This window comes from Tursiops truncatus, chromosome 4 (genome assembly GCF_011762595.2).
Source record: "Tursiops truncatus isolate mTurTru1 chromosome 4, mTurTru1.mat.Y, whole genome shotgun sequence".
Lineage (NCBI taxonomy): Eukaryota > Metazoa > Chordata > Mammalia > Artiodactyla > Delphinidae > Tursiops > Tursiops truncatus.
In genome coordinates, this window is record NC_047037.1 from 61679379 (window position 1) to 61691906 (window position 12528).

The window sequence follows — 12528 nt, forward strand, 5'->3', positions numbered from 1 at the left end:
TAGTCCAAAACAATACCTGGTCTTCCTTGCCATACTTCTGCATTCTCCCTCTTTGTTAATGGCATCATTCTCCTCCCTGCCTGTCAGGCTCAAGACCTGCCATTTTTCATTCCTCCTTTAGCCACATGTTTCCACACATGTGAATACTTGCCCTGTCTCCCCTCTCTCTGCAGTGTCTTTTGCATCTGTTTCTCCTTCCCTGTTCATTAGCACTGCATTGTTCTGAACCCCTCTGTCTCTCCCTTGGACCCCTGAAATCACATGCATCTTGGTCTCTCTACCTTTTATCTCTTGCTTCTGTTATTTAATCCTAAACACTGCTGATGGGGTGATTTTCTTAAGCACAGTGCTGATCATGATCAGCTCTCCTCATTGCCCCTTTAGAAACTCCTCAGTTTTTGGTGGAATAAATTCTACATTCCTTAGAATGACATTGGAGGCCTAATCTTTCCTTTCGATCTAATTTCTCCCTCCTCATGCATGCTGCTGCATTCTAATGAAACACAGAGTTTCTCCAGACAAGCTTGTATTTTCCTGTGTTCATGCTTTTGCCCCTACTCTTCTCTCTGCCTGGACTGCTCTTTCTCCTGACATTTCCCCCTGTCATGTTTTCCACATGGGCTTTAAAGCTTAGTTTAAAAGCTAGTTTTCTCTTTTTTTTTTCAAATTTCTTCTCTAACCAGTTGAACTAAATTTCTCCCACTGTGCTTCCATAGTCATTTGTTCTTTTATAATAGTGCTGATTGATCACATTACGCTTTTTAGTTAAGATTTGTTTACCTGTCTCACCTTGCTTTCTGGTTCATAATCCCCTTGAAGGCTTCTACCATAGCATCTTACTCATAGTAGTAGGTACTCAGGAGATGAGAGGTCACTTAAATCAGAGGACTGATTATGACTTGATAACTCTGTGTGGTTGCAAAGAGCCTGTTATATGAAACCATCTGTTCAAGAAACTGCTTATAGACAAGGCAGAAGCCATTCACTTCATGTTTTCGTGGGCTGGCTGAGTTCTTTTCTGGGATACCTTCACTCTCAAGTTATCTTACTTTTCAACCCCAGAGCAACTCCCTTCTTCCTGTGTTGGTGGACAAATTTTTAATAAGGTTACTTTAATTTAAATTAACTTCAGATTCTCTTTTAAGAATTCAAGAGGGAAACATGATTAATATTTCTTTGAAATCCACCTCTCTAACAATTCAGTTCTTATCCAACTTGTGCCTAAAATTATGCCAAAAATTACTAAAATGCTTTCAGGGTGTGCAAGTAGTTGTGCTCCTTCTCTAAATGGTATTGAACTCAATTGTTACATAGCTAATAAAAGAAGCTTCGAGTCTTTAGTACTGAGGCTTCCCCCAGCTCCTAATTATTTATTTTTCTGTGTCAAACCAGATGGCATATTGAATAAATGGTCTCTTTTGCTTATCAGGTTATGGTGGAGAATTCAGATTTTACTCCCTCACAAGTAGGGTGTCTCTTTACCTTCCTTGCCCGGCAGCTTGCAAAGCCTGACAACACCTTGTTTGTAAACAGAACCCTTTTTGATCAGGTGAGCGTCTTTAACCATAAGAACTAGAATTGTTTTTATTTACGGTTCATAGAGAAATTCACTGGATTACATGGTTTCTTAATATAATAGCCTATTGGGTAAGTGTCTTACCAGGTAGAAGCTTTTTCACCTTTCAGTTTGGATCTAAATTAGTTTTTTTTTTTTTTAATGTTGTGTTTGGGTTGTATGACTGCCTAGTAACTTGGTATCATGGGAGTATGGTTTGTGGAGATTGGTTTATATAGATTCTGTTCTCCCAATTATTCTGTTGTTCTAAATTGCCTAGAATTCTTGGCTTAAGAATTGTCCAGTTTAATAATCACCCAGCTCACTGGTAGTAAGACTATGCTGTTGAGTATCTGGAGGAGAGTACTTTTAGAAAATCTGAATTTACTTACAAATGACTTTAACTGTGAAGGTATTTCCTAATCCCGGTTAAATAGCTCCACAAAGCCACAGGTGGCAAAGAAAATACTTTTTATCTGGAGAAAGTTGCTAATAATGACCAGCGTTTATTGAGCACTTCATAGTGCCATGCTCTGTTCCAAAGTTTTATATGTGTGTGTTAACTCCATACTCCCAGTAGCTCTGAAATTGGTATAGTTATTACACCCATTTTTCAGATGAGGAAACTAAAACCTGGTGAGGTTAAGTCACTCATCCAAGGTTGTACTTAGTAAGTGTTATTATTAGCAATAAATATCGTTGTTAAGTGTTAATAAGGTGAGGATTCAAATTCAAGTGGCCTGACTCCAAAGTCCATGCTTTGTGTGGTCCACGGTGTTGAGGATCTTAAAGTTAAGGTATGTAGATGATGCTGGCTTCCAGTCATGTTTCTAAACAGCAAAGAAATGTGTATAAGGTATATATTAAATTGTTAGCATACCTGAAGCCTGCTGTGTCATCTACTATGCCAATCAGTTGGGAAGATACCATATACCTGTGGTGTTCGTTGAGCCGAGTGTGAATGAATTGGTGATATAGAAAGGGTAGTAATCATTTTCATTATGACAGTGGTGTGGCATGCATGCTGGTATCCAATTAACAAAATACCTTTTCTTTGACCAGGTCCTTGAATTCCTCTGTAGTCCTGACGATGACTCCCGACACTCAGAAAGACAGCAGGTATGAACTACTGGAACTCATCTTGCTAAAGAATGAGAAAGAAGACAGAGTAAGCCAGAAAGAACCTTTCTGTACTAGACCTCACTAGACATAAGGGGAAAATGACTTGTGCCAAACCGTAATACTAAGCTAGACAGTGGCAACCAGAAAAGAGTGTGGATGGTTGTTAGTTTGAGCCTCAATCAAACTAAATTCCTAGGCAGACTGGACCTGTCTTGCATTCAACATGACATCAAAGAGAATATAAACTTTATCCTTCTCCTTCATGAGCAACAGTTGGCACCTGTTGTATGCTGCTTTCCACCAGTGTCATCAAGCTGGTAACCACTTCTAGTTGCTATGGCCGTGAACCAGAAAGGCTTCAGGATCCTAAGTGTTGGAACACTCAGCTTTTGGGAGTGCCACTACACTAGTGCTCAACATTTCTGGAGACTAGAACCCATCTGTCTCTCCACTAATCACTGTGAGAAAGAAATTGATTACCACTTCTTTCTACTTAGCCACTTTCTTGAGGGTCCTTTCTAGATAGGATTTCTTAAAAGCTTACCCATTGTAATTGTGAGCACTAAGAGAGGCAGTCTATTTAAAATTGATAGCAAGACTTTGTCAGCTAAGCAAGCTACAAAAATTAAGTGCTTTGAGAGCTATGCTGATTTTTTATGGTAATATATGCCAGGCCAGAGGTTGAGACTCAGATAAAGAATGTAGGATCACACAGCGAACCCTTTCTCTGCACAGCTGTGACCCCGTGACTGCTGCAGACTGTCTTAGGGAAGAGAACAGCTGCTAAAATTTTGATTGTCTCTTAAATTATACTGAATACAAATAGTAGTGTGGATCCCTCATTTTGCCCCTATTTCTCTATTGGCAAGAAAAGTGAAACATGTTATGCATGGTGTTGCTATATAAAATGATAAAAACTTCTTATGTAAATTACTAAATAAAACAAAAATAAAAACCAAACTAAATGTAAAAGCCAAACCTTTAAAAGTAATCATAATGTAGTAATCTATTATTGGGAATCCCCTTTGGGATTATCTGGGGTTTTTTTCCCCAACTCATTTTAGAAAATAGAAAGAAAACTGATGAAGTAAATTGCTCAAGGTCATAAATGAGATTAGAACTCAATTCCTTCCCTTCTAATCCAACACTCTTTCTCTTGTACTGCTTGTCATATATCAAAATTTGTTTATGCAATATATTTGAATATTTTCCAGTGGTATGCTGATAAAAGTTTAACAACTGGTTCACACTGATATGAACGTTGGTTGATGTTTTCATTTATTAAAGTGAATAAGATGAAAGTGCAACAGTGAAAGCATGTCAGAACTTCATTCATCAGTGTTGTGACTTCTTTGCTGAATCGGATAACAGTTTTTGAATACTGGAAAATAATTCCATAATTTTTTTTGTGCTATTTATAGTGTAATGTCTCTGACATGCACACTTTTAAGTTTGACTATCTTTTTAACATTATCTCCATCACTTTCTTAACCAGAAATTGGCACGCTTTTTCTGTAAAGGACCAGAGAGTAAATATTTTAGGCTTTATGGGTCACATATAGTCTCTGTCACACATTCTTCTTTGTTTTATAACCCTTTGAGCATGTAACAAGCCCTGATTTACAGCATTTGCCATTTTCCATGGTGTAAGTATTCCCACCATGGCTGACTTCAGTCTACTAGCATGATGTCACCCGGCACATGGAATTGGGGAGAGATGCACCATACCACACTTATGTAATATTTCCACCATACAGATACGGCTACAGTAACTAACCTTGAGAGCATACACAGTAAAATGTAGTAAAATAATTAGGAAGTGGTGAGTGTGGGTATTGATTACCTTCACTTTTAATTTAATTTATTTAATTGTAGGTTTATATAATTTGATTTTTAACAATGCCTGTATTTAACCACCGGCTTACAAAATTCCTGAAAAGTTAAGTCAGTTTCAGCTCAGTAAGTTGGTTCAGACTGGCTCTAGCAGTGGCATTTGATTATGTTATTCCAAACTGAGGCTTCTAACAGGTGGGTTCACGCTATCATTGCTCTATATAGCAGTACATTATAATACTCAAAATGGATTAAATTAGAGTTCTGAAGTGTAAAGATAGGATAGGTTTTATTTCTTTTCTGCCTTTTAAAAAAATTTGACTTGAAAGTAATCAATTTCCTGTGTTAGAAAAATGCTTTGTTAAATGGTTTCCTGGAGTTCTGAGAAAGAGTGTTACTCTGGATCTTGAACTTAAATATAGGAGAGAGCTTTCTCATATTGCTCTAATGACTATGTAATGATTCTATTATATTTGAGATTTATTTTAAAATATTGATATCTCAACATCCTGGTCACCTTTTTTTATTCAGCTACTTAGTGTGGTAAAGATTAATTATATGAACCCCAGTATTTTTCTTTGTTTTTTATTGTGGTCAAATGTATATACACAATAAGATTTGTCATTTTAAGCATTTTAAGTGTACAGTTCTCATTAAATATAATCTCACTGTTGTGCAACCATCACTACCATCTGTCTCCAGAACTTTATAGTCCCAAACTGAAACTCTGTACCCATTAAACAGTAAGTCCTTGTTACCCCTCCCCAGCACCCTGGCAACAATTAAACCTTCTGTCTCTGTGAATTTGACTACTTCAGGTGCCTCGTATAAGTGGAATTATACATTATGTGTCCTTTTATGACTTATTTCACTTAGCATGATGTTTTTAAGGTTTATCGATATGTGGCATGTGTCAGAATTTCATTCCTTTTTAAGGATGAATAGTATTCCATTATATGTATATACCATATTTTGTTCATCCATTTATCCATTGATTGACATTAGGGTTGTTTCCACCTTTTAGCTCTTGTGAATAATGCTATACTGTGAGAAACCCCAAGTTTAGTTAGAAAAATTAACACGTGAACATGGATACTACCTGTGGACAACAGATTTTAAAGAGCCATAAGTCATAAAAGGACAAAAATTCACTTATTGAAAGAATACATATGGATGTTTTTAGTTTAGTGGAGGGTCAATTAGATATTCTAATATCTAATAAGGCTTTGTTTGCAAATACTTTGGCATTCCTTCCATGTTTGAAAATAGAGCTGTTTACCTTTTTGTAAGACTTAAATACAATATGATCAACATTATAATGGCAGTCTAATCCCTTGTATACATGAAAGCCAAACTGAAACATCAGCACATAATAAGACAAAAGCAAAAAAGGTATGGTTTCTGTGGCTGAATGGACCCTTAAAGAGCTAATAAATAAAAGTAGATTCCAAAGTGTTTTTACTCATTTATTTTAAATGTTCAGGTCCTTTTAGAATTGCTGCAGGCTGGAGGCATAGTTCAATTTGAAGAGAGTCGGCTCATCCGTATGGCAGAAAAGGCAGAATTGTAAGTTGCTTTGAAGCCATGTATTAGTTCCCATAGAACTATTAAATTACATTTCTCTAACTTGAAGCCCAGGTTATTTATGCATTGCCGGTTTTTTAAGAAAAGTTATGCATGTAACAACAAAAAAAACCTGGGTGCAAAAGTTTTTGCCTTACAAGTCTAGAAATTAGTTAGATTTGCAAAAATTAATAGCAAGTAAATTTGAAGTGCTTGTACATTTTAGTGTGAAAATGAAATAGCAGCCTTATGATTTATTATTTTAGTTTTTTTTACTTAAAATTTCCATGGTATTTCATAGATTTTTGACAGTTATATATATTATAAACAATGCAGAATTTAACATAGCAAATAAGATGTAATATGTTAGCACTACTATTTAGTTTGTTGAATATTTCATTTGACATATTTAATTCTGAATAGGGAAATTTCATATAATTGATTATATTGATATGTAATATATTAACTATTTTTTATGTGACGCATTGTTGCTTTAACATTTATTTTGTACCCAGCTTTGAAATTTCTTATAAACGTAGTATTCAGCAGCATCTTAAACATATATTTAGAGGAACGGCAGGTACTATAACTTCATTTAACAATAGAAATCACATCTACTATATTCATTTTCCTTAATACTAACCTCTGTGCCTGAGCAAATGTCTTGAAACAATAAGCTAATAACCACCTGACTGTTTGGTACACTGAAGTTTTTCCTTTTATGTTCTAGCTATCAAATTTGTGAATTTATGTATGAACGAGAACACCAGTATGACAAAATTATTGATTGCTACTTACGTGACCCACTAAGAGAGGTGAGTTAAGAGACACCTTTACCCTTTTTTCTTACTCAGTCCCCCTCCTCCCCTTATCAAGAAGAAATAACTATTCAGTGGGTGTAACTATTCAGTAGAAATATTTGGACATATGTTTGCTGACTTAAAGTTTTGTTCATTGTTCAATAGGGCTTAATTGAGTGCCTGCTATTAGCCAAGTATATATTGATAATTAAAACAGATATATAGTTCCTGTAATTTTATAACTTATAGTTTAGTGATGGAGATGGACAGTAAGAAAACCAAATATTTAGTTACAAATTGTGATGAGTGCTAGAGAAACTGGGTGCACCGTGAGAGGATAATGGGGAAACTGACTTATACAGAGCAGCCAGGGAAGGAATCTCAGATAAAATGACTTATAAACTGAGTTTTGGGATTTGAGAAGAAGCCAGTCAAGCCAAGAGCCGATAGAAAACTGTTGCAGGATCAGGAACAGTATATGCAAAGATCTCGAGGTGGGAAAATTTTTTGACATGTTCAAGGAACTGAATAGAGATCGTATAAATGAAGCTTAGATCATTGTAAGTTGAGCATAACGGGCAAGGGCAAAAGTGATTTGAGATGAAATTGGGAATATGGACAGAGACCACCAAAGCAAAAGAATGATATTCACTGTTAGGTTAATGAAATTGAGAGTAACATTAATTGGAACAGATTTGCAACTTCTAAGAATCTACCCTAAACTTTAAACAATTACTCTTTCTCTTTTAAGTCAGTCGTCCATCAGTTAACTATCTCCAAATGGTTTTCCATCTCCAAATAACAAATATTTACCAAGACTGGTACAGTTAGTAGATAGTGACTAAATATTGCTTGAGTGAATGAATGAATGAATTATATTGTCTTGTGCTTTTCAGGAAGAAGTCTTTAACTACATTCACAATATCTTATCCATTCCTGGACACAGCGCAGAGGAGAAGCAGTCTGTATGGCAGAAGGCAATGGATCATATTGAGGTATTGATTCAACAGAATTTTTAAAACTTTCCCATTTGTATGGATATCTCCCAAATTAAATTTTTCTAACTAAGCAGTTGGAGGTATTATATAATTAAATTGATTTGCTTGAGGATTAACATCTTTTTCAGATAATTCTACCTCACATTTGTATTCGTAAAACCCATGTCATATACAATTTATTATATCATGACTTCTGAAAATAACTCATGTTCAACCAGCTAGTTGACAAACTGGAATTTTAGTGGGTTTTTACAGTGTTCTTAGAAATTCTGAAAATTCCTCAGAAACCAACAGAGCTAGAGATCTGTTTTAATCTGTTCTGTATTATGGGTCACTAATTATTGAAAAAAAATAGTAATGAAGGATGTTGAGGTAATTTGAGTTTTGGAAATAACATTTATATCTACAGAGTTTCTCTCCTCCTCCTTGTAGCAAGGATCAGGTAACTTCTGGTGATGGGTTTAGAGATGTAGTGAAAGATATGATTATGCAACATGTTTTAAAATTCTTTTACATATGAAAAATAAGAGCTCTGAAACTTTGAGAAAGCACTGCATGTAGTGTGAATACTTTTAGTTCCTGATAATTGTAACGTTTAGAAAGATGAGAAATGTGAACAGCATCTTATGTAAAACATCTGGTGTGAAAGGTGGTACAGTCAGTGGGCTGAAGTAATTTCCACACTTTCATCTATAGGATTGAGAACATATATATGTTATTAATTTAGTCTTATCGTATTCCTGCTAACAATAAGATCAATATATCTTGGTGAAAGAACCCAAGAAAACCTTCTTCTACTTTGAATTATATCTTTTTTTCCTCTAATCATTTTGTATTCTTTTTCCTTTCATCATCCCCTTTAAGTCTCCATAGTTACATTATGCCTCATTGTTCATTTCACTTCATCTGCATTATGCAGTGGTTTGAGCACATGGACTCCAGACATCCAGAAATGAAGCTGTGTCTCTCCACATAATGTGAAACATGATGAATTAATCAATGAGCAAACAAATTATTCAGCAGAAAACTCATACTGGAGAAGTAAGAAGTATTGTTTCTGCACAGCAATTATTTCTGCTGTTTTTCCCACATCTGCGCATTTTTTCACCTTGAACTTTTTAATACTTCTTAAGGCCACGTTAGAAATCTATAGACTCTTTTGAAGGACTTGTGTGGCTTTGGTAATGTAAATAAAATCAACATTAAATACGTAGGGGGAAAGTCCTCATTATAAAGTTTTCAGACAGTCTACATAGTGTATAGATTAGTGGTTCCTAACACTTTGGGGGTTATAGACCTCTTTTGAGAATCTAGTGAAAGATTTGGACCTGTGCCTCATAGTATTGTGCTTGTGCTCAGACGCATAATTTCGTTTGCTATTTCAGGGATCCACAGACTCCCTAAAAGACATTCTTAGATTGCGTCTGTAGATTTCGGGTAAAGAATCTCTGGTAAAGATGTTTTTTTCAATATGGACAACACATGTTTCATGAGATTTTAAAAAATATTTTTGATTTTGAAATATAAAAAAGAAACAAAAAAGAGCATAAAAGTACAGTTTAATAAAAAAATTAAAAAGCCAACATCCCAGAAATAGTTATTTCCAGTATCCCAGACTATTCCCATGTATCCTTTTCTTATCACAATTCACTGCCTTACTAATATATTCATTATCCTCGTTCTTCTGATAATTTATTGCACTTTTATATATTGTTATTGCACCTGCCTGCACCCCTAAAAATATGTATTTTTGTTTTGCCTGTTTCTGAACTTTATATAAATGGAGTTATACTCTGTATTTTCTTTTTCTTAATATTTTGAGAAATTTATACATTTTATTGTTTGTAGCTAGTTCATTTTTATTACTGTATAGTGTTAAATTTTACAAGTATATCACAGTCTATCCATTATACTGATAATGGACATTTCAGTTGTTTCTAGTTTTTAACTATTAAAAGTAGTCCATCCAGGATCATGCTTACATATGCATCTTGAACACAGCTACCACATGCACTTCTCTAGAACAGTGGTTCTCAGTTTGATCCCTGGTACAACATTACAGCATCAGCTGAGAACTCGATAGAAATGCAGTTTAAGTCTTCACCTCAGACCTACTGAATCAGAAACTCTGGGGGCAGGGCCCAGCAGTACATTTTAACAAGCCCTCCTGGTGATTTTGATGCATGTTAACATTTGATAATCTCTGTTCTAGGGTCTGTAGTTGCCAATTAACTGGGATAAATATATTAAACTTAAGCAGATGCCAGCATTGTGTGAGATTTTCCATTGACTCTATATTCTTGCTAGACTTTAAAATTTTGTCTGTCTAGTGGATGAATAATGATATTTCATTATGTTTTAAATTTACATATCCTTAATTACTAATGGGATTGATAGATTCATATTTATTGGCTGTTTAAATTTCCTTTCTGTGATGTCCTTGTTCAAGTCTTTTGCCTATTTTTCTGCTAGAATGTATCTTGTACTCATTGATGTAGGAGTTCTTTATGTATCCTGGATGTTAGTCTTTTTTTCAGTGATACATGTTGTAAATATCTTCTACTCTGTGGCTTTTTTTCTATGGTTCTTTTTAAGAAAAGTTTTTTTTTTTTAAGTAGTCAGAATAATCAATTTTTTCCTTCGGTACTGAAGAAGTCCTATATTATTGTCTAAAAGCTTTCTTGTTTTTTGTTTCATCTATAAATCTTAGATCCACCTGAATCCACTTTTGTATATGATTTGAGGTGGGGATCCAATTAATTTTTTTTTTTTTTGCGGTACGCGGGCCTCTCACTGTTGTGGCCTCTCCCGTTGTGGGGCACAGGCTCCGGATGCGCAGACTCAGCGGCCATGGCTCACAGGCCCAGCCGCCCCGCGGCACGTGGGATCTTCCCTCACCAGGGCATGAACCCGCGCCCCCTGCATCGGCAGGCGGACTCTCAACCACTGTGCCACCAGGGAAGCCCCCCAATTAATTTTTTAAAATATGGATGCCCAGTTCTCCAGCAAGTTTTTTTTCGTTTTTTCCTCCTTTTTAAAAATTGAAGTATAGTTGATTTACAATGTTTTAGGTGTACAGCAAAGTGATTCAGTTATACATATATATATTTCTTTCTTTTTCGGATTCTTTTCCATTATAGGTTATTACAAGATATTTTAATATATTTGAATATATAAACTATATTTGAATATAGTTCCCTATGCTATATAGTAGATCCTTGTTATTTATCTTATATATAGTAGTATATATCTGTTTATCCAAAATCCCTAATTTATCCCTCCCCCCCTTCCATAAGTTTGTTCTCTATGTATGTATGTTTGTTTCCTATGTATGTATGTGAGTCTATTTCTGTTTTGTAAATAAATTCCTTTGTATTTTTTTTCAGATACCACATACAAGTGATATATGATATTTGTCTTTCTCTGTCTGACTTACTTCACTTAGTATTATAATCTCTAGGTCCATCCATGTTGCTGCAAATGACATTATTTCATTCTTTTTTATGGCTGAGTAATATTCCACTGTATATATATACCACATCTTCTTTATCCATTCATCTGTCTGTGGACGTTTAGGTTGCTTCCATGTCTTGACTATTGTAAATAGTGCTGCTATGAACATTGGGGTGCGTGTATCTTTTTGAATTAGAGTTTTCATTTTTTCTGGGTATATGCTTAGGTGTGGGATTGCTGGATCATATGGTAGTTCTATTTTTAGTTTTTTGAGGAAACTTATGTTTTCCATAATGGCTGCACCAATTTACATTCCCACCAACAGTGTAGGAGGTTCCTTTTTTTCCACACCCTCTCCAGCATTTACTATTTGTAGACTTTTTGGTGATGGCCATTCTGATCTGTGAGGGGATACCTCACTGTGGTTTTGATTTGCATTTTTCTAATAATTAGCCATGTTGAACATCTTTTCATATGCCTGCTGGCCATCTGTATGTCTTCTGTGGAGAAATGTCTATTTAGGTCTCCTGCCCATTTTTCAATTTTTTTTTATATTGAGCTGTATGAGCTGTTTGGAAATCAATCCCTTTTTGGTCATATCATTTGCAGATATTTTCTCCCATTCTGTAAGTTGTCTTTTCATTTTGTTTATGGTTTCCTTTGCTGTTCAAAAGTCTGTAAGTTTGATTAAGTCCCATTTGTTTATTTTTGCTTTTGTTTCCATTACTCTAGGAGATAGCTCCAAAAAAATATTGCTATGATTTATGTCAAAGAGTGTTCTGTCTATGTTTTCCTATAGGAGTTTTATAGTATTTAGTCTTACATTTAGGTCTTTAATCCATTTTGAGCTTATTTTGTATATGGTATTAGAGAATTGTCTATATTCATTCGTTTACATGTAGCTGTCCAGTTTTCCCAGCACCAGTTACTGAAGAGACTGTCTTTTCTCCATTGTATATTCTTCCCTCCTTGGTTGTAGTTTAATTGACCATAAGTGCGTGGGTTTATTTCTGGGCTTTCTGTCCTGTTCCATTGATCTATGTGCTAGCAACAATTGTTTTAAAAGCTCAGCAGTGCTACCTTATCATAAGTATACCAAGGATCTCTGTGTTTTGCCTCTTTCTGGGCTCTCCTCTGTTTGATTGGTCTTTGTCTCTACATGTACCACACTACTTGAAATATTGTGGTTTTATAATAAGTCTTA

General features: G+C 35.1%; 1 protein-coding gene across 3 annotated transcripts in view; it reads left to right on the plus strand.

Annotated features, from left to right (window-relative positions):
* Positions 1-12528, plus strand: part of VPS8 (VPS8 subunit of CORVET complex) — a 304464-nt gene that overhangs the window by 156526 nt on the left and 135410 nt on the right. For all 3 annotated transcript variants that reach the window (XM_073803975.1, XM_019946111.3, XM_073803976.1), the window contains exons 29-33: positions 1430-1549; positions 2618-2674; positions 5994-6076; positions 6804-6888; positions 7770-7868. In XM_073803975.1, the coding sequence (XP_073660076.1) occupies positions 1430-1549; positions 2618-2674; positions 5994-6076; positions 6804-6888; positions 7770-7868 (444 nt within the window). The remainder of the gene's footprint in view (positions 1-1429; positions 1550-2617; positions 2675-5993; positions 6077-6803; positions 6889-7769; positions 7869-12528) is intronic.